At 39.6% G+C, this 27,635-nt stretch overlaps 2 protein-coding genes across 4 annotated transcripts in view; one reads left to right on the forward strand and one right to left on the reverse strand.

Annotated features, from left to right (window-relative positions):
* LOC122721038 (synapsin) overlaps positions 1–27,635 on the forward strand; it is a 50,102-nt gene that overhangs the window by 8,211 nt on the left and 14,256 nt on the right. The gene's annotated exons all lie outside the window — the stretch shown is intronic.
* On the reverse strand, positions 46–27,116 carry LOC122721039 (metalloproteinase inhibitor 3). 2 transcript variants are annotated; one of them, XM_043948238.1, is made up of 5 exons: positions 26,626–27,116; positions 3,374–3,500; positions 2,948–3,030; positions 2,633–2,866; positions 46–2,186 (listed from the first exon to the last, which is right to left on the reverse strand). In XM_043948238.1, the coding sequence occupies exons 2-5, from the start codon at positions 3,498–3,500 to the stop codon at positions 1,965–1,967; spliced, it is 666 nt and encodes a 221-aa protein (XP_043804173.1). In that variant the 5' UTR covers positions 26,626–27,116; the 3' UTR covers positions 46–1,964. The 2 variants fall into 2 exon arrangements, with proteins under 2 accessions (XP_043804173.1, XP_043804171.1); XM_043948236.1 differs by lacking the exon at positions 26,626–27,116 and adding an exon at positions 14,487–14,657.

A 27,635-nucleotide genomic window follows, 5' to 3' on the forward strand; every position in this document is an offset into this window, starting at 1 on the left:
CATCATCCTGAAAGTTCACGTAGAAGGGGAAGATTATTATTATTATTATTATTATACGTTTCTCGTTTTATTTTTTTTTTCCCATTTCTCGTTTCAAATATTATAATACTTACAAAAGTTATCAAATGGAAGAACTAATAAAAGACTAAGAACATACATCGTTCGGTGTTACGTCCTCAAGCTAGGAAAATCCAGGCTAATTCTTCCGCCGTGTCGCGCGCTTTTACCACTTTTGTACTAAAGTTCTAAACCCACGTGAAGGGGGTCGTCTACGTTCTCTTGTCCCCATCAGGCAAGAAACAATATAACGATCGTGCTCGGATACATAAGGTTAGAGAAACCCAACTTGATTTGTAACATTTCTAATAACGACGCTTAGCATCTTTGTGCTATCCTTCGAATAACGAGATAACATAATCTGAGATAACATGAAATAAATCTGGACTTTCTCCGTTTCTTTCAAGGAATTATGTTCCTTCTTTTAAATAAAATTTATCTTTTTTTCTTTTTTCTCTTTTTTTTTTAGAAAACATAGATTACGTTATTTCAATATTCACTGACCTATACAAGGATTCGCTAAAAATTAAATACTTTCTAGCAGCTTCTTATATATATAAAAAAGGAAAAAAAAAAAGAGCAAAGCTACGTACAACGAGATGAAAGTGAGAATAATTTAAAAATGTATAATATACATCAATAGCCTAATATGTACAACTAAAAAAAGAGATGGCCAATCTTTTGTTATTACTTGCTTATTTCAGATTTCGAAACGAAACTCAGTCGAGGTTGCTGTGAAAATCAATTAAACGAAGCGTTGTTACTTAAAAAAAAAAAAAAAAAAAAAAAAAAAATCGTTTGTAAATGTAAATCTTCCTTAACGCCGATTAAATAAACGTCGAATACATTATTAACGACGTTTATTATTCAGATGTGAAAAGAGGTCAACGAAATAAATAATTATTAACGAGGAATCCACAATGATACAAAAATGCGATGCAACAAACCTCGAAACGTAGTAACGAAGTAAAAATTCTCATGAAAATGCAAGCAGTCTCAAGAGTCGGTACGATTCACGTAGTGCCCTTGAACAACGGCTTCCGGGTTGGCTGCGTATAATTTTCAATCATTCCGCTGCTTCGCTGTTTAATTAACGAACAATTCTTTTTTTTTTTTTTTGTACTCGTCCACACAACGTTCACCCGGTTAATAATACTTCTGATAGAACAATAAATAGAGCATGGCGCGATGCTGAAATGAAAAACGCCACGTTATTGAGAAATTAATGCCAACGTCTTCGAATCGTTACAATTTGACTTGCAAAGTTTTCGAGTTACTTGATTGAAAGCATATTCAGAAGCATTTGATTAATAATACAAGTCGCACAATTGTTCAAGAATCTCTTTATACTCTTTATACTCTTTCAATTGACAATTAAAAAACCATTACTGAATAGTTAGTCAATCGAGAGTTTAAAGAGTAAAAAAAGATTTTTAAATTTACATATAATTTTCAATCAAAACGTTGACTTTCATCGATCGAACGCTTCTGAATTCTTCTGAATTGTTACAAATGTTTCTTCGATCACTATCGTCGATTAATCGACTTAAATAAATATATAAAAGAATTAGCATTAATTTACCACGCACAGCGACGAGTTTGCTGCGTGTTGATACTCTCTCTATCTCTCTACGTTACCAACGATATAAACAAAAATTCTTCCAGGAATCTCGCGAAATTTTACAAATAGATCGTAAATCGAAACGTGTTACGTGTACGAACAACGTCGATTTCTCTCTCTTTCTCTCTCTCTCTCTCTCTCTCTCTCTCTCTCTCTCTCTCTCTCTCTCTCTCTCTCTCTCTCTCTCTCTCTCTCTCTCTCTCTCTCTCCCTTTCGCCATCGTGATCAATCAATCTTTCATTCAACCACAGACTACTTTCGTATTGAATCGAAACGGAAGAATATATTAAGGTTCTCGCGCTCTTTTCTGCTCGCGTTCCAGCTGATACTTCTTGATGCAGTTTTTGTAAGGCACCGAGGGTGTCCAATAGCATCCAGATTCTCTGTACATGCAGATGCCGAAATCTTTTTGACACTCCTCGGGACCTGGCCTGCTCTCCCACAGGCATTCCGTGCCGTCTGTGTTCTCCAAAGTTATACCTTTGATCCACCAAGGTGTGTAACGAACCTAAAATAAAAAAAAAAAAAAACAAAATGAACGTAGGTTAAAACAAGAAAGATGATGAGTAATTCTGAATTATCACGTAAAATAAATTACCCCTTCTACTGATAGATTCAGAACATTTTGAACATTGTTGAGAATTCCATTAGAGATGGGACGAGCTTTATTCAAAGGGAAACAATCATAGAGGAAACTTTTGCACAGCTCAATGCATTCTACTCGTATTATTACAAAGTGTCGCTCGAAATTCAACGCTTGGACATATTTATTTCACTTTTTTAAATAAGCGAAATGTGTCGAAAGCGAATGGATCGATGTACATTTGTAGAAATTGATTTTCTTGGTTCAGAAATATCATCGAAATATCAAATATCGTGACGTAGAATTTTTTAATTTCAAAAAAAAAAAAAAAAGAAGAAAAAAAAATAATACCAGAATTTTTCCTCACTCACTTTGCACATACAACTGGAATGATATAAATGCCTGAAGCCCTTCCGCTGTCTGCTCGTCACAAAACGCCAAGGCATCGCTATTCCACACGATGATATATGCGCCTTATCACCGTAAATCACGCGTCCGCTCACAACGTACGTTTCTCCAACTTTAAGCTGTGCTCCACACATGGAGTCCGAGGACGCGGTCCATAAAATATTTTTCCTCAGCGCGGGATACGTTGTCTTGTTCGCCTGTAATAATAGGGTGACGATAAACGTTTAAATCAAAACGCCGCAAAGCGATCGTGAAGAAAAATCGTCGGATGTACGAACCTTGAAGAATTTATTCACTTTCACGTTGTACGCAGTTTCGAATTCGTTCACGTTCGTCATCTTCTTCACTCTTACAAGAATGACTACGAAAGAAAGAAAGAAAGAGAAAAAGTAGAAGAAGAAGAAGAAGAAGAAGGAAGGAAGGAAGGAAGGAAGGAATAAAATTAACACATCAAATTTTTATTCCTTATACGTATATAACGTTCGAATCGAGGATAGAACGAAGAACGAAATAAAATAAAATAAAAAACGATATGATTTTGTTTCTCTCTGATAATAATAATAATTGGGAGGAAAAATATTTTCTAAATTTATGCGCAAAAGGTAATCGCAATTTTTTCTCGTTGTACAGAAATCACACGGACAAAGCAAAGATATACACGCATTTTACGCATTTTACTCCTTTCTAATGCGAAATTTCCTTACCGAAATCTGAATTGCAAAACAGCGTCTGAGGATGACTATTCATGCAAGAACAGGCGACGACCCTCCTCACTTGCGCCAATGATATCGCTACCACCAGCACGTAAATCCAAAACCTTAATCGCCACATCTGCGGACAAACAAACGAAACGATTAGAAAGTTGTACAAGTGAAATTTAAACAAAAGCGAGATCCATGATGATTCGAAATTTTATTATGTATGATAAATAAAACGCGATGCATCACGCCTCGAGGCACGTATCGAGCATGATAGAGATATGGAATCTGAATCGGAGTTAATGTTTGCCAGAGATAAAAGTGAAAGGTGGAAATTCATTACGCGATAAGGGGCGAGCTAATGAAACGAATCTCCAACACACGTAACACGACATTGTCAAACAGATAATAAACGAAGAATTCCTCGGGAGAGATGCCGCCCAACTTTCTCGCTCCATCTATCTTCCAAATCTGATTAACCGTATCCGAACGATCCGAGCCAGTTGTCAACCGTCCCAGAAACTTTTATAACTTTATTTATCCGCTATTCGACTCCGTTAAATCGAGGGGGGAGAAGAGGAGGGGGGAGAGTAATATACGCGATATTTCGTTTTCGACGCAACGAATGGAAACGAATCACGATTTTCTAAATGCCGATTCTACCCGATTCGCCCATCTAAATCTGGCATCTCGACAGCCCACCTGCGAATCTCGTTAATGTAAATTTATTCAATCCTCCTGGGGAGGGAGCAAGGATTGTAATTCGTGCACGAATTGAATCGATGCGCGAAATTCTGCGAAACCGATCGCGTATCAACAATTGTTTAACACTACGTCTCGAATAAGCAAGACACGATTTTGGACGGGAATAATAATAATAATAATAATAATCTGAGAATAAAATGATTAAGAAGGCCGGGATTCGTTGGATTCTCGTTGGAGAGGGAGAATGAACTCGTCGTTCTTCTTAGTTAGATACCTTTAGAGATATAATCTAAGAGAAAGAAATTTTCGAGAAGTATTCTTCCCCCGTGAAACGAATTGTGTCGCGAGAGTGAAAACTACTTTCAACGATCGTTCATTCTCTACTACTACTACGGTATATCCATTTGAGTAAGAAGAAATGATTCTCGAAAGTTTTACTCTCTAACATACATTTGCATATTATAGATGTTAAATTCAACGCGTTTAAAGAAACAGAAATGAAATGAAAATACGGGAGGAATAAATCAGTTTTCGTGAAATCCCATGAATTTCATTGATGGACACTCGACGTCAAGTATAATGGCAAAGAGTGATCTTTGAACCGATAATAAACATTATAGAAGCGCCCAGCTATTCGGCCTAGTTTATGGACGTCAGCTGGACCAGATCTAAACATAGACGTAAAATAGTATAACCGAAGTCGAACGCGGACCAAAAATGCCGCGAGCCGTTCTCACAGATCTTATTGACGATACGTTTCCTTGGACTGGCGAGAATAGACCCGGTGGACGCAGCTTAGAATCTAGGCATTCCTAACGGAACCGACCAGTTGCTGCAGAATTCCCTTCGGTAACTATACCGTGATTACCGTGGATCGATTCACTCCCGATCAACTTTCCAATAATTTCCATCCTGATTTTATCGTTCCCTCGTTATTCCAAGATTTACCGCTACTTTCTTCAAAATCATAAATAATAGGATTCTCGAGGAATATTAATTCCCCTTCTCCTTGTGAAAAAAAAAAATTAACCAAACTTTTAACAAAAGAGATTTTAATTTCTTGAGTAAGAGTAAGTATCGATTATTTTATGTCGAATAAAATAATTCTCGATGAAATGAAATATTATAATAGTATATTGAATATTAATTACAATTAAAAAGTAAAATTGTAATAAGATTAACGACAAGATAGAAAAATTTATAAAAGCATACGTACATTTTACATTGTGGTATAGTATGGACGAGGAGGAAATTAAAATATTTGCGCAAAAACGATATCAATGAACTTTTATCGTCTTCAATGGAATGCATTGAACGTGCAATGATCGTTAGCGTGCATGGAGCAGCGACAATGGCCAATCATGTACGTACGTACGTATAAGTAGCGAGTACATTACACTTGAAAACGATCGCTACCAGGCGTAATACTCGGCGATACTCTAAAATGCAAAGTGCATTTTATTCGCGAATAACGGACGAACTCGTAACACGTTTGATCAACGCGTTCGATATTTGTGGAATGTCGATTTTTTCACAGGATTTTTCAAGGGATAAAACGTTGACGCGCCATCAGAATATCGATCGCATCTTGCTGAATTTTTCAATTCAATTTTGATAGAACGCAATCCACGCGATCATCGTTTAACGCGAGCCATCCGTCCATGGATTTTACGCATCGTCATTGAATTCTTTTCGCGCGGTCAACGCGATAATGGATAAACTTTCGTTTCACGGTCGTTTCGAAAAATTTATCGATCGTTCGACAACGAGCTATCCTCTTCACTGGTGGTGTCGTGATGTCGGAATGAACGTCGAATAATAAAGGCAATTTGACTGAATTGAAGCACGTTGAAGCTTACGTTGGGGAGATCTAGTAAAAGGCTCGATGGTGTTTTTTTTTTTCTTTTTTTTCTTTTCCGGCTAGTAGATTCGATTTTATTCACGCTCGTATAACGTATTGTACAGTTTTATCACTCACGACGAGGGACCTGGATATTAGAGTATAATGACAAGGAGCAATTTTGCGTTTGACGGTCGTAAAACGCGTTTGATTATCGTAATTACGTAGGTAGTATTGGGTGTCTTAGAATTATTGCTATGAACTCGAGTGGTCGTACGATTTACGATAGAAATTTACGTAAAATTTATGATTGGATCTTTCTCTACATTGCATAATCCAATTCTTTATCTTATAAATTATTACCAAGAAAAAAAAAAAGGAAAAAAAAACAAACAAACATTAAATTAAATCAACTTCAAAACAATTATAGTATTCAATTATCAATATATACTTTCATATTTCTACATCAGAACAAGATTTTGGATTAAATGTTCCCTTATTTTATGATAAATTTGAACATTTATATATTCGGATAAGAATATCATAGATAACGCGAACAATCAATGATCGTTAATTATAGTCGAGCGTTGGAATCTTTCAAACACTTTTAAAAATAGCAATGACTCCATGAATAAATTGTTAGTAAGTTGATTACTTCGATCCATTAGTTTACAACCAATGGAAATATTGAAATACGTATATACGTATTTTTAAATTTAAAACCATTTTCCTTCCATTAAAAAAATTCACGGACACGCTCGATCACGGTTAAACAAACGGTGTCTGATCGAGCGCAAAGTGCATCGAAAAATAATGGCCACTTTATAATTACACGCGAACGGAGCCACAGTCGGCAGCGCCCACACCCAAAACGATGACACCGTCGCGTTGCAACCCGTCCGATTGCGCTTCATGCATCACCATGCAAAACGGATCGATCGGTCGACTGATGTCATAGAGGCATTATTTTTTATTTCCTGCCCGCAATAACAAACACACGGATCGACCATGAATGGAGTCTCCACGATCCTCCACGCCTCGTGTGACGCATCGCCGTGACGATTTGGTCCCACACGATTCGTCACACGAATCACGACTTATTTCGTCTCGAATCGAGTTGTGACGCCTCACATTCTGCTTGTCCCCGCGTAATTATTCCACCACTCGGAACCATATATCGCGTGTATCGTATTGCGTTTAATGTAGGTCACAATCTGGTGTGAAACGAATATATTGCTCGTCACGCATTGAGAATGGATTCGATTTCGTCTTGCTCCAATTGGAAGCAAAGTTTCCTTCTTACCAACGCGCTAATACATCGCGATCGTGGTTACAAGATTTAGCAATCTGATTTTCATTCACTGTGCGTGCATTTTCTTTAATCGACATTTTCTGAAAGATATTTTCCTCGGACGATAATTTACGAAAATTTACGAAATGTACACGCTTCGTTAATTCGTTAATCGAAGAAGATATTGCGTTCGAGCAGGTGAAAGGATTAACCATCAATCGAGTAAAATTAAAAAATCTTATTTGTCGCCTCGCGTTCGACACGGACGCTTCCTGAAATCGTGCTCGATCGTAAAGTATCGAAAGTTACGAGACGTGTATCGACTCTTTAAACAGTCGGGATTAAGACGTTTCGAGATTTAACGCGGCAAGACCAACAAGAGGGATATAAAAATTCATTCGAAGACGACCGAATATACGCTCGAAGGTTGAATTGTATTATTAATTCTTTTCTTTTCTTTATTTTTTTATTTATTTTTTTTTTTTTTCATTACGAACGCGCAATTGGACCAACGTTCAATGTACTAAGTAATTTACGATCGATAATTTCGAGTACGAGGATTTGCGATTGCACGGATGCAAATAAGTGTACAAGGCCGTGGCAATTAACCTTAAACTTCGAATAAAATTATACGGTGCGCCGGTTGAACGTAAATGAGAGTCGGCCCATGTTTGTACTCGTTACACCTCATACTTATGGTAATCTAACACGAGCATATAAGTGCGCATAAGTGTAATATTATAACTCTTCCGCAGTTTTATAGCGTCTAGTACAAGCGCGAGGATAAACCTCGAGACAAAACGTACGTGCATATACAGCGAGCTACGAATCGCTCGGAGGATTGCCATAACATGATGAAATTGCCGCGAACACGTGGTATAAATACCAATCGGCGAGCATACGATAATCACATTCACGTTTCTTTTCTCTCATTCACGCCTCGTTTACACCAACATCGAGACGATGGATGCAATTTGCAAAATCATGACCAACCAATCGAGTATAGTTCGACAACTCCACCGCGCTATCTGGCGGTGGATCTCGCTCGAAAAACCTCGAAAAGTCTCGAAACATCAAATACAAAATACCATTCTTCGTACCATTTTATTTCTATTCTATTCGACACGAAGATTTCCATCTTCTCCGGAAGAAATTTTCCAAAGCTCCAGATCTAAAAAATCCAAATCTAAAAATCGAAAAACAATACAAAACGCGAGCGCAAAAAGCCTTGCACAATCGTTGCACATCCAGTGTTAACAGCTATTGATTCAACCGATTTTCCTTATCTGGAGCATTAAAATCACACAAACAACTCGTCCCGGTGCTCACGTGACTTTTTACGTAACCTCGTCGAGGCGTTCTGCACACACGTACCGTGTGCCGATTTTACATCGAGACGCGCACCGGCGAAAAGATTGTTTGTTTCTCCACGTCACCCTCCTAACGTTTATCGCTTTCGTATATCTTCATTAAGGCTTCGAAATGACGTTGTAACGACGTGGAACAACCCGGTTGATGTTTCGACGGTTTAAAACGAGAGCCCCGGCCGTCGAGAGAAATTCCTCGAGTCATCTCTGGCGAGACAACTCTGCGAACGAAGCGGTGGCCAACGATCAAAGAGCGCTGTCATAATACCAGTGCCGTCGCAGCGCACTCCCCGTGATTGCAACGACACTAATGCATCCACCGCAGATCTTTATCTACGTGCTACGTGCCTACTTTCTCCGATCTCGCGCTTTCATTCGCTGGTTTCGACTTTCAGACTCGCTCGCCAACTACTCGCCAGTCGCGGAGATCGTTATTCCCGATTAATTTACCGCGCCGTTTTTCACGAGCGTGAACTTGAGCCGATATTCGAGTTGGCAACGAGTTAGAAAATTCATCTTGCGTATTATTTTAAATACGGGAGGAAGGGAGAGGGAAAGAAATATTGGAAGCGATAGTACGCGAGGGGGGAAGAGGAGTAGAATTTCGAGAGGTATTCTAGAAGCAACGGAAGCGATACTGTGAGGAGGAGGAGGATCCGAGAAATTTGTTTCAAAACTAGGAAGACAATCGGAATGGAATACCGGGTTACAGCCGAGCATTCTTGCAATTGTTTACACGACACAGTGGGCGGATTTACGCGGCAGTTAGAACGCGTTCTCAACGAGTTCTTCAAGTTCTATATTACGTTACAACTGACAGCAACGCTGGCGACACCAGCTCGTATCAAATATACCGAGGCGTGCATCGACTCACCAGTTTTGAGTGCGTGAAAATGTTGCGACAGTGTCTCCCAACCGTGTTAATCCGCGCTTATGTCGGAAAATAAAAAGAAGAAAAAAAAAAAGTATCACAGATTCAAAGTCTCAGGAAAAGGAAAAGAAATAGGAGAAGTTTAGCGTTTTTCCAATGGATCTTTGTTTCTTGGAAAATGTTATGTTATATCACATCGAATATTATTGATACTGAAACATAAGAATGAATATATTTTATATTTAAGATTTTCATTCTTAACGAGTTTTTATATATTAATGATTTTCATTCAAGGAACTTGTGAAAGTTTTAAATAAATATATCAAATATATGGTATTCGATTATAATGAAAGTACTTGGGAGAAGGAATGGATTAGTGAGACATCTAACGAAATCAGCAACAACTATTCAACGACGGAATAACAACAATCAATGATGATGGAACGTTGCGAAGAAGTTTGAGAAAAAAATTGGAATTGAAATGAAAATTTTGTTAATGAAATTACAAAAAAAAGAAAAAAGAAAAAACAAAGAGATGTAAAATTATTTCGAGTGTAAAAATAATGATTCGTTTGAGCGCTACTGTTGTCAAGTAGTTGGAAAATGTAGGATCTACCAGTTTACGAGATTCCGTTCTCATGGAACGAAGAATATATCGTATAAACTGTTATCCGAATAACAAGATGATAATATTGTGCTTAGCTCGATGGAAATATATCAAAAATACTTACTAAGTGATTTAAACGTGGAAATTTTTATCGGTAAACGGAAGAGGCGTGGAATAGAACCTGTTCAATTAACATCTCGTCACGGTAACACGGATGAAAATGACACGAACCCATTAATACGTCGATAAACCATAATTCCTGGAGATTTATAGACCTAAATGTTTATTGAAGTATCCAGTCGAATATCCTGTTTCCCAATATAAACTGTACCCCATTAAAGAGCTCGAAATATGTTTTCATTTTAAAGGGGGGAAAAAACGAACAATTTATTACGAGAATCGAATAGAACGATTGTTGTTTCCATTGTCAAGTGTCACGATTAATTATTCCTCGTTTTACGTATAAATGGATCGCGTATCGTTCGAACGAGTTATGTCTAGATTTAATGAACTTCTGGTCTCAAAGTGGCATATAAACACGTTGAAGCCGAGAACAATTGTTCTTTCTCGTTATCGTTACTAGAAGTCGTTATACTGGATTAGCGTTCTTGGAAATATTTCTGAAAATACGTTTGGTCTATTCTCGAATATCGAGGATAAAAATGTTTATTCAATTTTCTCGTTCCTGGAAAATTTCTCTGTAGGTATGCAAATTGAAATAAACAAAGAAGAAGAAGAAGAAGAAGAAGAAACGAATACCACGCGAGAAATACAAAAGTTATTTTTTTCCTTCTTTCGATCAAACGCAAATCTTGCATTATTCACAACCCTTTGTTTCCTTGGAAGAAAGATGAAGAAAATATATTCGAGCGTGTAAATTCGTTGCCAATTTTGGAGCAGCCAGACTGCTCGTGGCTACGATGCGTGGCTAACCGTATCTCGTTAAAATTTAATAACAACCCTTTAACGGCGGGACGAGGGATTAGGCCTCTGATCTCAATCAAGCGGAGAGGAAACGTTTGTCGTGCCGTAGGTTAAAGAATCTTTACGATGACCGCAAATTTCATCGAACAACGATTTTCCTCGCCATTTACATATTTATATATTCATTAATTCAGCGTTTACGTTTACGCTGGCGCGATATAGCAATATATCGTCATCCTGACCGAATTTTTCTCAATGAATAGGCCACTGCTCGTGCTTCCAAACAGGATGCATCGATCACTTTGATCGGTGGCGAACACCATCGATTATACGTCGAACAAAATTTCGCTGTAAATAATGTTTCGACGAAACTTTCAATTTCTCGAAACTTTTATTTCTCTTTAAAATATTCCAACAAATAATAATAATAAAAATCTTTGACAACGATCGTATTTTCTATCGATGGCATCGTCTCTTTCGATTCTTTCTAGACTTTGAAAAATTCGAAATATTTCAAATAACTCAATAATTCAAAGAAATTCAGAAATTCAGAGTTTCCGAAACGAAACGTCGAAAGAAATCGCGAAAGTGTAAATCAAACATAAATATCTCGCACTCCCATCAAAAACAATAAGTCAGTCAGTCAGTCAGTCAGTGAGTCGCAGTAATGTCAGTAACACGCACAAGGAATGAGAGTAATGCAATTTCACGCATAACACTCCAAGTTTGTGTGGATAGCAATTAGCATCTCTCACAATCGGCCGAGCCGAGTGGCACACGTTTCAAACACGTTGTTTAAAGTTCATCGTCGTATTTGCTGACTGCGCGTGCAATTAATGCGCGAAAAATGACATACAGCATAGGCGCACATATACGGGATTCTATGAAACGATGTAAATTGAAAACGCATGAAAAACATTTCCAAAGGATTCTCAGAATGCTTGGCAACTATTTTTTTGTTGCTATTAGAAGAGGCATGAAACATTCACAAACAAATGTCGCGTGATGTTTGAAACGCTGTTCTTTTTTAAGAAACAATGCATCTCTTAGGTCAAATGTTACGATTACCATGAAATGTCGGGACGTGACATCGGCATCGATAACATGTACAAATCGGGGAATCTATTGTGCAAATAAAACGCGCCATGCACACTCACGATGTTCCGTACGATCGATGAACCGAGTCTCGAACCTCGAGGTTTTCTCAAATTTTTGTATATTTTTGCTCGAGTCGTGATAATTCGATCACTTGAAATAACTCGTAAATAAATTATCGCTGCACTGTAAAAAAAAAAAAAAAAAAAAAAAAAAAAAAAAAAAAAAAAAAAAAAAAAAATACGAGAAGACGATAAAAATCGTCTCAGTTTCTTGGAATGGAATCGATCGATGAGATCATTCTCCATAAAGAAAGTATTAATCTATTTCGTTGCGCAACGAGGAAAAATTAAATAAAAAAAAAAATGGAACAGATCATGCTTTTAGATCCATATTTTTTTCTTCAGTAATAGAAAATAACAAACTTGCACAATCTTCATAATTTCATTTATAAAAATCAGAAGATATATCCAGAAAGTAATAACATCGAGTTACGACCTCCTTTCACATCGTGCAACTTTCGTACTGGGTGGGGAGGAAAAAGAAAAAAAAAAAAAAGGAAAAAAACAACAAATTATTCAAAGTCGTTTACGTTTGAAAGCTCATCTCTATATTAAAATCACGCACGCATAAAAATATATATATATATTCAAACGATCAAAATATATTATCGAGACGATATTTCGCTCAAATTTCGACTACCAAACAATCGGATTCACATCCAACCGCGCTCACGTCCGTACGTGACCTAAGAGTCGAATAATGCGAACACAGAGAGCAACATTTTATTACAATCTAGATAAAAATACGAGGCGAGTAACGTCCAACCGTCTGCTATGCATCGAGTAACGAGATAAATCAGCGGTTTTCCTCGGAAACAGTCGAATCATTTATACGTTCTAAATTCGCATTTGTAAACCGCGGCTGCGATCACGCCACACGTCCGGACAAGTATTAATTACACGATCGATCGATCGATCATTCCGCCAGAAATGGTTCGAATAGTTTTTCGTGAAAAACGCGGGAAACGCGCGCGAAATTTCAAATGGTCGAACGCAACGCGAAAGATAAATCGTGCGATGATTTGTGAGATGTCTCTCTCTCTCTTTCGAGAGAGAGAGAGAGAGAGAGAGAGAGACGATGATTTAACAATTTTCCTAATCATTTGTGGCGGACAACGTCCAATTAATGAAAACGATTTAACGAACGGCCGCTTCTTCGCGCATCCGAGAGAAGAGAATATTACGAGCCGTGTTAGCAAGTGTTGCAAATTGATAATTGCAAACGAAGAGGTTAATAACGGGGAGCAACGTGACGCGTAATAAACGAGAGAAGAGGCAATACGTCAGTACGAATAATCGGTATAAATATCGCGCTTATCGTCATTATCCGACATCCCATCTAGAGGAGGAACTAGCTTCTTCTTTGATAAAATTGCGTGACTCATTCACGGCGCGGAAATAATTCGAAATGCAAACAAATGGGGCATAAATTGAACGTTCAACCGTTTCGGAGTTGGAAAGTTCGAGTATCGTTTGCCAAATAAGTTTTGAAAATTAAAACACTCTTTAATAAGAGATTGCACTTCGATCTCGCAAAAAAGATTATTTTTTGACAATAATTGTCGAAAATTGCAAACGATGATGTCGAAATATTTTTTTTATTCTTTCTGGAATTGCAATATTTCCATCTTCGTGGAAAAGCTTCATAAAACGTTTGTTGTGCGTGTATTCGATATTTTGATCAAACGGGATAACAATTTATTTGCATTTCCATATAACGTTCGAAATTAAAAATTTTGAAAAATACCTCCGCAAAAAGAGCTTAAAGATTGTTTCTCAATAATTTGGAGGTTTTTACCTTAAGGATATAACAATTTGATCAATTTCCTTTTATAATTTGTAAAAAAAAAAAGGAAAATTTCTTAAGAAAATTGCTTGATAATTGTATCATTTGTATCGTATTATATTTCGACGTAAATTTCAGAAATTTTCGAACTTTATATATTCGCAGTTACTTTTATTTTCGACCAATTTTCGCGTCATATTGCGAATATAAATATTCGAAACTATCAGGAATTCTAAGAAAAATCAACATTCCCTTTTCCCCCTCTCTTAGATGATGCCCATTCAAAATAAATATTGCTGAATGATACGCTACTACATCCCAGACACGTATACACACATATATACGTAATATTCTCATGGACACTCGCGATAATCCGCTACAACAGACTGTTAACAAATAGACGAATAAAAAAGACAGAGAGACAGAGAGAGAAAAAAAAAAAGACGCGCATATATCAACTTTCGTAACAGGAAAGAAAAATAACGTGACGTGAAAGTTGACACTGTCTCTTCTACGTATCGGGAACAACCTTTACACGTGATTGTATAACACTTGAATCGAACGAACTCACTCTGATTTCCTTAGAACGTAGTAGAACGAGCCACGTACACTTGACCCACAGTTTGCGATTCCAAACTTGCGAACGGAAAAATGTCACATCCGAGAGTTCACTGGGTCACCAAGAAAAAAAAAAAACAAGAAGAAAAAGAAGATAAAAAAAAGCGAATATTTATATCGTTTCACGCGAAAGCACAAAACTTAGGATCACTTCCTATTCGATTTCTGATAACCCTCGCTTGATATCGGAGGAAAGGAACGGATTCCCGTGGATGGAACGTTCTAAAAATAAAGAGTCGCGGTTCGAAACGGAGCTGCCAGGTGGAAGCTTCTAAGACGCGCGTCAAAGCAGAACTGTCCCAGTTCCATCGTATTACCGCTATTATATTCCGCGGCCAGCATCCGTACATGCGTGTACGCATGAGCTGTGGGGCTCGTGCGCGCGGATCTTCCATCCGCGGCGTGCAAAAGCCACAACCGAGCCGAAAAAAGAAATACGGGGAGAACGTACGTGCGTGCGCCTATCTGAATTGCGATTAATCATAAATTTGGACCGGATTGCGTCATGTCGCGGCTCATTTCGATGCGTATTCGGAAGTGCAGGTTGCCTGAAATTGGCGATTACGTCGATTACTCGTGGTAAACAGGCTCATAGGATATAGAACAAACAGAAGTTTCCTCGTCGATTTTAGACTCGGTGACGAGTTACGTATGGAAATTTTTATCCATTCGCTTTGGATCGAAGATACTTTGAATTTTGAATTTTAATACCTATTTTCGTATCTTGTATCTTTATTTTTTATATCCCCTTTGCTACGGTAAAGGAGAATACGAGAGAGCGGAATTGGATTTGCATTTGGATATTCGTCGATGACGATGAATTCGACGGATTAAGGAAGAAAATTGATATCTAATGGAAATATGGGAGAGATAAATTGCGAATAGCTCGTATAAATCATGTAATATTGACGAGATTATATTTTTTATAAATATCTATTACTGGAATTGAGTCATGATATAATAAGTATATTGATTATATAAATATCGATGATATTTGCATTATATGTTTAAACGGAACAATGGAAGTAACGTTGTATCGGTTTGCACGTATTTATCGTGGCTGATAACATGTAGACTCCGTCAAGACTACATATGTATAAACGTACGTATGTTAATCATCCAATAAACTCGTAATTTCGACCGCTTTATCACCATTTTATTCATTGAAATCGAATCGTCAAAAGTGAAATCTATTGCCAAAAATAACGTGGAAATGACGAATGATCGTCATCATCGACAATAACGAAATTATAAACGGAAGAGAAAGTATTAAGAATCCCTGTGTGATTACTCTGCACAAGATACGTTTTCACGTTTCCATACAATCATCCGTATTATCTAAATTAGATAATTGGATAATTGCAAAAATTAATTCTATTATTTTTTTTTAGATTCGCGCAACATTCTTCGAAAACTTTTTTTCGAAACTCGTTTTCTTCTCTTTCTCTTCCCTTTCTTCTTTCCTCGAGGAAATATATTTATTCGAGAGTCGAGATTATTTCGTTTCGAAATTCGACAAAACTCGACGCTATTTTAAATTTCAACGAAAATTCCGAGATTCGACGTGTCCCATTTTTATTTTATAATTACCCAATAAAATGCAGCGATTCGTATGCCAAAAAAATCCCGATGCACACCGTGTTGGCGTGTTTGTAACGTTACAAACGATATCGAGAGCGCCGATTCGCGGTCGTCGAGGACAGAGGAAAAAGAATCGACCTGGCACGGTTTCAAGCCCCGATGGCAGTGAATCTCCCTATGACCTTGCATAACTGCTTCACGGGGTCCGCTATTATTAATCTTGCGCGTAACATTACAATTTCGACGTGACGTTCCCGCGACGCAACTTTTGCTCGAATCCATTCGAATCCAAATTCCTCTACGCTCATTCATAAAGCAAATAAAAGAAATTTCTTCGAGAAGAGTGAAGAAAACGGAAGAATCTTCGATCCGACGAATCATTTCGTTTCTCTTGACGATGATGTCGAGGAAATTACATTATAAAATCTTAGATTTGCAACTTATATTCCTCCATATGCACATTCTAATGAACGAACGAATTAGAGTAATAATATTATTATGAATTATTATCCATACAAATGGTGACAACGACAAGTTTAATATTTAGCTTTTAAATTTTTAAATTTCGTAATTCAGCAACGATCCATTTAATCCGTCACGCACGCACGCATGGAAAATTACTCTCGATCCACTTCGTCAAATCATTTCGATAACTTCCACCGGTGAACCCTGTTCCATCTTCGTTCCAATTTCTCGCGTAACTTTCATCCGAGGGCAAATTGTTAGTTGGAAAGGTTTCATTATGATAATGAAAGGAATTAGGGTAATCACCGATTACGAACGGGGAAAGTACGCCGATAAAAGGATCACGGCTCGTTCGCGGTGTTCCTTCGTGAACGCGTATCTATATTTACGGCGTGACTCAATGTAAATAACGAAGGAACTGACGCGATACTGGTGGTCGACAATTTGCTCGTCAAATCGGCCGTTAATGCGACCAGATAACAATCCGCCACTCTTCATTCATTCGATCGAAATAAAAAGGGTGAGCGAAAGCCTCGATTCGCTTCGAGGCGAATTAATTCGAAGATTCGTAAGCGATGCGAGTCTCGTACGCGCTTTCGAAACAGCGGCGATTATTCAACGTATGATTCACCGTCGATCGAGAAGGATTACGATTTGAGATTCGATCTTGCTTCCAATTATACGATTGTTACGCGAAGGATAATCGCGCACTCTCTTCGAAAACTGAATGATGAATGGATGTTCAATTAGATAGAGATAGAACAAATTGATTAATTTTCAATTGTGTTTAATTCAACAGCGAAGTGACGAGAAGCAACGAATACTCTTCTCTTTTTCGGCAAAGAGTTATGATATTTTGTCGCGTATTTTATTTTTACAGCTGTATTTGAAGATATGAAAACGAAATTGTTATCTCAATTTTTGCGCGTATTTCTTTCTTATATTAATGGAAAAATTCTTGCGAATTGTATTCGATAAGAATAAATGTTCTTCCATTTATATATTCGTTATTGTTATTCTTGTTAAGTTAAACTTCCAAATATTCGTATAAAAATAACAAAGAAGAAGAATTACAATTATTATATTACCTCTTCCGAGAAGTTAGAATCCTTCCAAAGAATAATTTTTCCACGATCGGATTATATTTCACGCGGAACGCGACGATAGAGAAGATCCTCGAGTGGATTGGGTACGATCCGTGTCAGACACAAAGAGACATTCTCATCGGTACCGTTGCTCGCTCCTTATTCACGAATTTAATTTATAAGTTTCCAGGCAATAAAGAAGGAACACGCGTCCGTCCAATTTTTCGCATTTGTGAAAATAATCGGCTCGAGAAAGAAAAAAACGTCGTCTGGAGAGGATCGAGGCTGGTGGGAGGAGGGAGAGGGGGTGGAGGGGAAACGGCAAAGCTGGGAAAGGAGAGAAATTGACGATCGATTCGACGGCGAGAAAAATCGCGAGAGAGCCCAAGAGCTTCCTCGACGAACCGCGCGAAATTGCGCGTAGTCGTCGTAAGAATTCGCTTAACAACGATATAACCATATTCCCATCTTGTATGTAAATTGCGGTCGCTGAACAATGAAGGGGTAATTTTGTGGTCGGACCGAAGAGAATGGAAATTTTCCCTCGATTTAATTCTGGAAAGGTTCCGATCTTTCTTCCGAAACGAAAAAAGTTTTTCGATGGAACAGCACACACAGCTTGATAAAATGATATTTTCTACAACGACAATGAAAGACAATGGCGGTTATCGCGCCACATTAGACGACACATTCTCACGTGTACGTACAGTTTTCCCCGTATCATTATGCTAATTCGATCGTCGAGGGGTGACGTTAGAGGTGTTAAAGATCTTGGATTAAATAACAATTGTGATAATCTTTGGAATGATTGCGCGTGTTTGATGGGATATATTTGTCAGAGTGTTTTGGATTTAGTAAATTAAGGGGCCAAAAATATAGGGCAGGCTAACGGTACAGAAATAAATGGGCAGCTATTTTCACGCGCGGGGAGAGAGAGAGAGAGAGAGAGAGAGAGGAGGGGGAGAGAGAGAGAGAAAAATAAAAGAAAAGAAAATAAAAGTGTTTCAAAACAGGCCGTGGGTCACAAACCGCTGACACGGATTGTCTGTATCTATTTATAACCAGACAGGGGAAAAAATAACGCCGCTGACTGACGAATAGCTTTATCTTTGGTGCGAATCTGCTCTTCAACAATTACAGCGATGCACTTACGCGCGTGCCACGTTGAATCATTCTTTTGTATGTACAAGAGAATTCTTTTTCTCTCTTTCTCTCTTTTCTTTTCTTTTTCTTTTTCTTTTTTTTTTAAATCACATTCGTTTCCATCGCTTGGATGATCGAATCGTTCGATTTACCTATCTATTATTATCTTAAATTTTATCGTTTCAAGAAAGATCTACCGATAATTATCTATTATTAGAATTTACTCGAATTTATTCTTTCTCTTTCGTCAAACGAACGACGTATCATTATTTAGAATTATACATTTTTTTTCCTTTTAATCAACCCATCTATTGTTATCTTCGTAATCCTTTCGTAATATCGCCCTTGATGCTTCGGGGAACAGATCGGTGTACCGGAAATGATCTGTTATAATAGGATTATAGGCACGATTCTTCGTACAAGTCTTTCTACTTAAACAACGTCGATACCTCGAAGTCAAATATAAACGCGTGGAGGCAATCGATATATACCCTCCCCCCTCCTTCCAACTCTGCCACTACTGCCCACCCATCCACTGACAACACCCTGTGAAAATAAGAGATGAAATCACACACATCCGATTATCGTTATACGCGCATTTCGAATTGGCCAAGTCGAGTCGAGCGTGGGCAGCGGACAGAGAAAGAAATTCAAAGTTCGCTTTGACGCGCGTACACCATTTGCGTGGCACGATTTCACGGAACATCTGTCAAAAGAGAGCCGCAAATCGCCTCCTCCTCCTCCTCCTCCTCCTCCTCCTTGTCCTTCACCCCGTGAAAGGAGCCGACTTCTCGAGATCTCCACCGCAACGAAATATCGCGACACGTTACACGCTGAGGAATGTACGCGTTTGAGAAAGCTACGTGTTTCCCTATAAGGGGCAATTAATTCTCAGCCTATGGGGTTACAGCCATCGAGGTTAGAATTTCAGAAAATCGAATTTATAGCTGTAGGGACGCTAAATCTTCCTGTGTCGTTTGACCCGTTGAGAACATAGACTGGGAGGGGAACGAATGGTGATGGAGAGGCGAAACGTGCGTCTTACTTGATTCACGATTTGTGTCGCGTAAAACGAGGAAAATTCCCTGTTTCAATGATACTTTTTGGGTATGTACGTAGAGCTTAAGGTGTTATATATATTCGTTACCACGAAGATCAAAATTGGTATACAAGAATTGTCGATTAAATTTACTCATCAGGAATTATGAATCCAATCTTGCTGCGAAAATAAACTTTGAGTGGCGACTTTTTTGTATTTGTTTTAACCTCCAAAATTAACGCAGGATTTTAAAAGGAAAACTTTAAATCAACACAACAAGATATTCAGATTTTGAAATGCGAGTGTAGAGTTAAAAACCTCGATTTCAATCCTCTAAATCAATACCACTTCGCGTATCACAATCATATATATTCTCCGGATGAAGATAGAAGAACTTTCATCGTATATCGATTGAAACGAAATTTTCCTCGTGAACGTGATATATTTTCGTCATTCGATCTGGTACACAGAGAAAGAGAAGAAATGGATGCACGAGGTAACGAGGCAAGACATCGTTCAACGAATGGATCTAATTATCGAAACGCTTTTCCCATCCTAGAAAACTTTTTGGTTCCCCGAAACCGCGTCGCGAAAGCGTTTTATACGCGCGCGATTCGTCGCGAATCCTCCTCTCCTCGATGAATGAGATTGCTGGCCGCTGAGTCACACCGGTCGTAGTAGCGGTGTGCCACGTTAAACCTGGTCCGCGAAAGAACGCGGCAGACGTCGTCGAAGAGAGAGAGAGAGAGAGAGAGAGATTGAAAAAAAGGAGCCGACCGGGTGTATCCCGGTTGCGATACGCGAGTGAAATTTTAAAACGACTGCTCCTTCGTATACAGGCGAAGGTTTTACACCGCATAACTATAGACACCAAGTTGTCGAACGTTAACTTACGACCGGCAATCGGTGCCAAGGCTGACTCGTCGACAATGATCCACCGATACTTCAAAGACATTTGTCCGGCATTCGGGACAAAAAAAAAAAATTTCGATTCCTTTTTCGCGTCCACCGATCTTTCCTGAATGCGAAACAGAGGTCTGTTGAACGCAGGTGGGGAGGAGGAATCGCGCGCGTGCACACAAGCGAGGAATCGAAATGGAAAAATTTAGTAAGGGAGGAATTGGTTTTACCATTGGAGTAAACCACTTTGTCACCCGATTACTCAGTACCGAGGAATGTTGAATAAACAATTTCTTCTTTGAAGGCCTCACAGCTTGGCAAAGAAAACCGCGCGCGATTTCGCATTCATGCCGAATTCATGCGATACGTGAATTTTATACGAGGATGGAATATTTGATCGCTAGAAAATTTGGATTTATTAGAAAAATGTTCGCGTTCCCGAACATCCTTGTAACGTATTTCTTTTTTTCTTTCTTTCTTCCTTTTCTTTTTTTTTTTAAATTGTGAGGTTAGACGTAAGAAACTCGTTTCGATCTTTTAAAAATCGCAATTTTAATTGTAATTCGATTTCTTCGACGATGGCAGATTTAAAGAAAAAAAATCTGATCGATTTAATTTCACACCGGTTTAACGATTGCGATCAGCAGCTCGACCATCGAAATAGAAACGTTCACCAACAACTCAATCGGTTCGCGTTCGTCAAATTTACGTTCGAGGAAAAGGGACGTTACATGCAGGTTCGGAATCGAATATATCTGAGAGAAATGAAGGCAGCACGTGCAAGTGTTGCAGTGGTCGTCCATTATCACGGCTTAATGCATTGGTCGTGCGTAATGCAATCGGTTCTTCGTGCCAAGGAATAATCGCGTGGCGTTAATTAAAGCTCGTGCACTCGATTATGTGCGCCACGTAACATGCACGGTCGTGGATAAATCCTGAGCGCGTGCGGGGACTCGCGAAGATGAAGATGATGAAGAAGAGGAAGACGAAGAAGAAGAAGAAGAAGAAGAAGGAGAAGAAAAAGAAGAGGAGGAGGAATAAACGAAATAGGCATGCCAGAAAGTGCATGACTAGACTGACCATATATTCGCGATGATGTAACAGGAGAAACCGCAGAGACCACACCCCGACGATGCCGCTCAGCCACGTGCTGTTTCGTAAGCTACCGAGTTTTAGGCAAGGCCATCGCGACCCGAGAGATGCTCCCCATAAGCCACTTTCGAATAGTCGAATAATTCGTGTCCCATTTCGTTTATCGCGCACGCCCCGGCCTTTAACACGCGATAAATAAGATTTGCGACCTCTTATTATGCAGGTATTTCCAGACGTTTTACCGAGAAACGTTTAATGCACCTAGGTCGTCCAATAAGTATATCTGTACCCTCTCCGTGGAAGAGGAAACCAAGATAACATTGTATCCAAGTAAACATTCGAAATTTAAGAATAATCACATTCTTCGAAATATTTACCGTGCAAAATTTTTCACCTCAAGTCATGGTTAAACAACGCGTAAATAAAATAAAAATTATTCCAAATAAAAAAGAAATATACTTGTGCGTGCGTTACACGATACCTCGATAAATCATATAAAAGGATATAATTCCGAATCGAATGGAAATTTATCGTGCATCGTAAACGATATATCATCGACCGTGGTGATCGGCCAATGGCGATGGGAAAGGCAAAGCTTTAAAACGGAAGTTACGGCGGGGGTGTAATAACTCGTTTTATTAACTGACCTACGTTCGAGTTCATCGGGCAACTTCGTTACCATTAATCCCCGGCCTTAGCGAGAACTGTCGAAGGTTCTTGAACCGGGAGCGCAATAATTACTTCGTGAGAAACTTGGTGGCACCGTGGCGACCGTTTCCGGGTGGAAAGAAGACCAAGTTTGCGGTCTCGTTTCGAGCCCGCCTCGTCGGTTGTCGCTCGTTAGCGCGAACAACGATCCGCGTGTCTCCGTGTCTCACGGAGAGAGAACGGGAGCAATTGGGGCCAACTGTTTTCGCACGGACTGTCGATTTCAATCGATCTCCGGAGCCACGATCGGGTGAAACGAAACGTGAAAATGAAACGGAACGGAATCGATTCGATAAAAAGGGAGGGAGGGTAAATATTAATTTCGAGGGAGGGTGGTGCCGCGAGAATTCCATAGAAACTATCAATTTATGACTGGCGCCAGCGGCGCGCATTGGATAATGGCCAACGATGTAGGAACGTCGTTAATCACCGGCACAGCTCGGTTATTCGCTAAGTCGAAAATGCACCGGGCCCCGGTTAGAACGGGGTCGTGAAATAATACCGCAACTGAAAATAACGAACGGATGTGCCGCGGTGGTTAATCCACAATCGCGCGCGTGTATAAATATTACACGAAAGGCGCGGTGACCGGACAAAAAGAAACGCCTCTCTCACTGTACACTGTAATCAGGAACGCGGGACAGGCATAAAGCAGCGTCATACAGGGCATAAATAACGAGAAAATTGCCAATAACTTCGAGACGTACATTCCGTACCCCGTGTTACGTTTGATCTCGAAAATAGTTCACGATTTATCGTCCAGATTTCCAGATTACGCTATCTCGCCGAGAACGAGGAAGGGGGGAGGAAGAAAGAAAAGGAAAAAGAAGATCAGGAAGAGACGAAGAAGAATGGATTCAGAATGGAGCTCCTGTGGCGTTATCGAAACGCAACACTGTACACCCTGGATTCTCTTCTCCTATCCACGTACATGTATATGTATATATATATATATACACGCGTGGTTGGACACATGGCGCGCGTACGATCATGAGAACGGGCTGCTATAAATATTCGATTCGCTGCTCTAATCTGTTGGTGGACGAGATTATAATACCAGGTCTTACCGGGTCTACCCGGGGCCTGGTATTCCTCGAATGGAAATAAAACGCGTGTAGAGCAAAGGTGGGCAACGTGGACGGACGGGCAACCATGCGAATACGCGGGCTTCGAGTATGCGCCGGTGCGTATGCACACAAGAGTGGCATACGTATATAGTTAGATATACATAAGTGGAGACCGGCTGGTTGGCGCCACTAGGTCCTCTCCGCGTATAGGTGTAACGCGTAATAAACGTAATATCGTATGGGCCGATATGACCCGGGCATTATGTTCCTTTACGAGACGAAACCGAGGGATTATATCTCTTCCTCCTATTGCGCGCACAATCTTTCTTAATCGGCGTATCGGGATACGATGAGGCGGCGGCGACGACGTGGGGAGGCCGGGAAGGATTTATAACGCGTGATGGGATAATACGTTTCGTGTTTGTGCTTCGGGTAAATCGATTCGGTCTAAATGAAAAGGTTCGATGGAGCCATCCTCGGCTCGTTATTTCCGTGATGAAATGTACTTTGCGCGAGCTCAGAGTGAGATGTTTATTTAAAAATATATGTAAAGAGATAACTTTAAATATTTCTTCGACGTGTTTCACTTCTGATTTATCGATAATTCAATTCTTCCCGATCGATTTGCGCGGTCGTCTATGATATACACATGATCTAACGTTCATGTATTTTATTATATTTTTCGATCGATTATAATTACTTATTTATTTATTTGTAGATTTTTAGACGAAACGCGGGAAAAAGGTACACGTTCGATTTTGTACAGGGTAGTATATAATTCCGTTATACAAACGCGAGAGGATCAATCGTTAATTCGATGCCTGCAGGTACTCACATTCCTCGATACCAGAGGGGCTCGTACACCAGAGTCAGAGTTCATGTTCTCGTATTTTCTGTCGTACGATTCATCGAAAATCGATTCCTCGGCAGCGTACTGAATTTAATTACACGGACAATCGGTTTCGCCAATCGAATATCAAACTCTTCCATTTTGCAATCTCCCCTTCCTTTTTTGCTCGATGATAACCAACAAGAAAGATACAAAATTTATATTTTACTACGACTGGTTAATATAATGGTTAATAATGGTGGCGTGGTCAAATTTTGAATATTGATCCAAATAGTCGGAGGTTTCGATACCCAACTTGAATTTATTATCGCTTAATAAACCTCGTGTATTGAAAATGATAAATAGAAAGACCACACGCACGCACGCATCGAATCCTCTGCATCGAATCGATGAAAAGAGGTGAATTCGATTTAAAATATGCTCCCACGAAATGGCCAGGTCCTAGCCATGAATATGAAATTCCCTTTTTTTTTTTTTCTTCTTCTTCTTTTTTTTTTATATACCTTCGCACGCGGGTTGGGAATAGCAAAACTTAATGGATTGAAATGTATGCATACTATTCGAAATCCCGAGTATCACATTTTCTAATTTGATTTTCTACCACCTCGTTGACAGCCAATTGCCAATAGAAATCCGACAGCATTAGCATTTCATTAACATAATTTAAGAAATTTTTCGAATTACTTAATACGTTAAGTAAGTTTCACGCTGAAAATATCCAAGATATGCTAAAAACAAAATTTTTTTACTATCCTGTTATCTCATGAAACACGAAAATATACGCTCTTTCTTTTCTCACGTGTTCAACGCGATCGTGTACTACGGGAAGATCTTTTTACGGGAAAACTCTTTCGAAAAATTCTCGATTCACGACGATTCCTTGCCAATTAATCCTCGTTTTCTCGATAAAACGACTTTCTCACATCTTTCTATCATCGCGGAAACCATTCGCGGTTATCTGGATCGGCAAAATCGCAAAGAGCAAAGAGGAACGACGATCGGTTGGTCCTCGACTAATTAGTATCATGAATTATTCATATCGGCGAGCTCGTGTCGTTTAAACAACATAACGATGATAAAATATAAGGTGAATAAAAGGGCGAGCATTTCGTTCGCGTGTAAGCGAGGAAATGGACAGATATAATTCTTTTTTTTTTCTTTTTCTCATCCGCAGAAGCACGCGATAAAAAAAACGTTTCTACGAGAGATGGAATTAACGTAACCCTCTTCATCCGTCTTTTATTTCCGATATTTATGATATTCGCTCAAGTCTCGAGCAAGTAACGCGCCAACGCTGTGTTGTTCACTCTCCCGTCCTATTTAGATTTATCGTTTTATTTACATGCACATGCGGCGCACAACCGTTCGACAACAATATCCCGAAACGATCGCGTTTAACTTCCACGTTTCTCGGTTGAAACGTAAAATCTAAAATTGTTGCCGGAGCGCGGAACACGTGAAAGTCGGGCACAAATGTTTGGAAACAGTCGGTTGAATCGATCGTTATGTACTTGATTAGAATCCGGAGTGCGTATGTACGTATGTATGTATGTACGTATGTATGCATGTACGCGCACGATGAGGCGCGACTCTGCGTTTCCTCGTTGCACGATTAGCGAAGTTTATTTTGGCTCGCGAGCCGGTATGATGTCATCGTTTTGATTGCTAGTTCAATAAAGCGGCAAATATTAACTTCCAGGCGAATACATTCAAAGTGCATTCAGACTCGCGAAAATGATGTTATCGATGTACGATTGACATCAACGAATCGATCGAAATTTATTCTTATCTTGAAATTTTATTCACCTTATCGCACAACGAAAAATCGATAATAGATTTCTGTCTTATCGAACGTGCACCACGCTTCTTCGATTTCTAATGAAACGAATGAGTCGATTTTAACCGTCTAACACTTCCTTGCACTTGTTGCATTCGAAAAGCACGCTATATACCATTATGTACACCTTCGATCGGGAACAATGGGAAAAAGCGCGAGGGAGAACAAAAAGTTCGAATACGAAAAAGAAGGATTCGAAAAGCGTAACGTTAAAAGAAAGAAAGAAAGAAAGAAAGAAAGAAAGAAAAAAGAATACGAGAAGAAAGAAGAAGAGAAACACGAGAACGCTCTCAAGTGTAACGTGAAAATCGTACACGCGGTATACCTTTCCTCGTGACCCCTCGTGGCAGATCCTTCCGCTTCTTTCCTCGCGCACTTTACTTCCACACTCTACCTTTCTCTCCGTTACTCTCCTTGACCTCAAACGGGTGCAATTATTCTTCGAATAATTCTTGGCAGGACGATAGGGACGATAGAGATCTCCACGGGATCCCGGGACCTTCTCGTCGATCCAAGCGCCGCCGTGCTCCGCGCGATTTGATTCGAGTCGCGTGCACCGCGCCGCGGAAACGAATTTCGTACCGGCGAAACGTAACGCGCGCCGATGAATCTCTCTCGTGTGCTTTTTTCCTTCCCCCCCCGCGATAACAACGCGACTCCCCTCCTCTCGACTTGTGCGAGTGTCGGGCCTGAATGTCGCGCGATCAATCGGAGGATCCGTGTGGAGGACCGGAGGAGAGACTGGACTGGAATTATTTTCACGTTGTTGTGTTTATCGATCGGCGCGCACGTATGTACGCGCGCGACAGAGCGGACCGTTCGCGCGCGAGCTTCGAAAAGCAATGCAAGCGCGAACGACACGGGAGCCTCTCGTTCCTTCCTACGTTCTTACGTCGATCTCGCTGCTGTGTCTGTCTCCCTTCCTTTCGATCGTCCCTCTTTCTCCCTTTCTCACTCTCTCTCCCTTTTTCTCCCGCCCCTCTATCCTCCTCGCTCGCGCTCAATCATACCTGTCCTCCGTCTCCGTCCCCATTTCTGACTTTTACCTTTCTCTCTCCATCCCACTGTATCGATCCCCCCCTCCTCCCTTTCTCACTCTCTCTCTCTCTCTCTCTCTCTCTCTGTCTGCTCCACGATACTTTGCCCGCTTCAAGCGTGTTACGCTCTTTTTCTCTCTTTCGAGAGCTCAATGATCTTTTTTCATACCTATTCCCACTCTTTCCTCTTATTTCTTTCGTTTATCCCTTTCCTCTCTCCTTCTCGCTCTCTCTCTCTCTTTCTTATTTTCACGTTACATCCCAGCTTTCCCAGTGTCCTTGCTCTCCACCGTACACN

This window comes from Apis laboriosa, unplaced genomic scaffold, assembly GCF_014066325.1.
Source record: "Apis laboriosa isolate Shangri-la unplaced genomic scaffold, ASM1406632v1 scaffold13_cov153, whole genome shotgun sequence".
Taxonomy (NCBI): Eukaryota; Metazoa; Arthropoda; class Insecta; order Hymenoptera; family Apidae; genus Apis; species Apis laboriosa.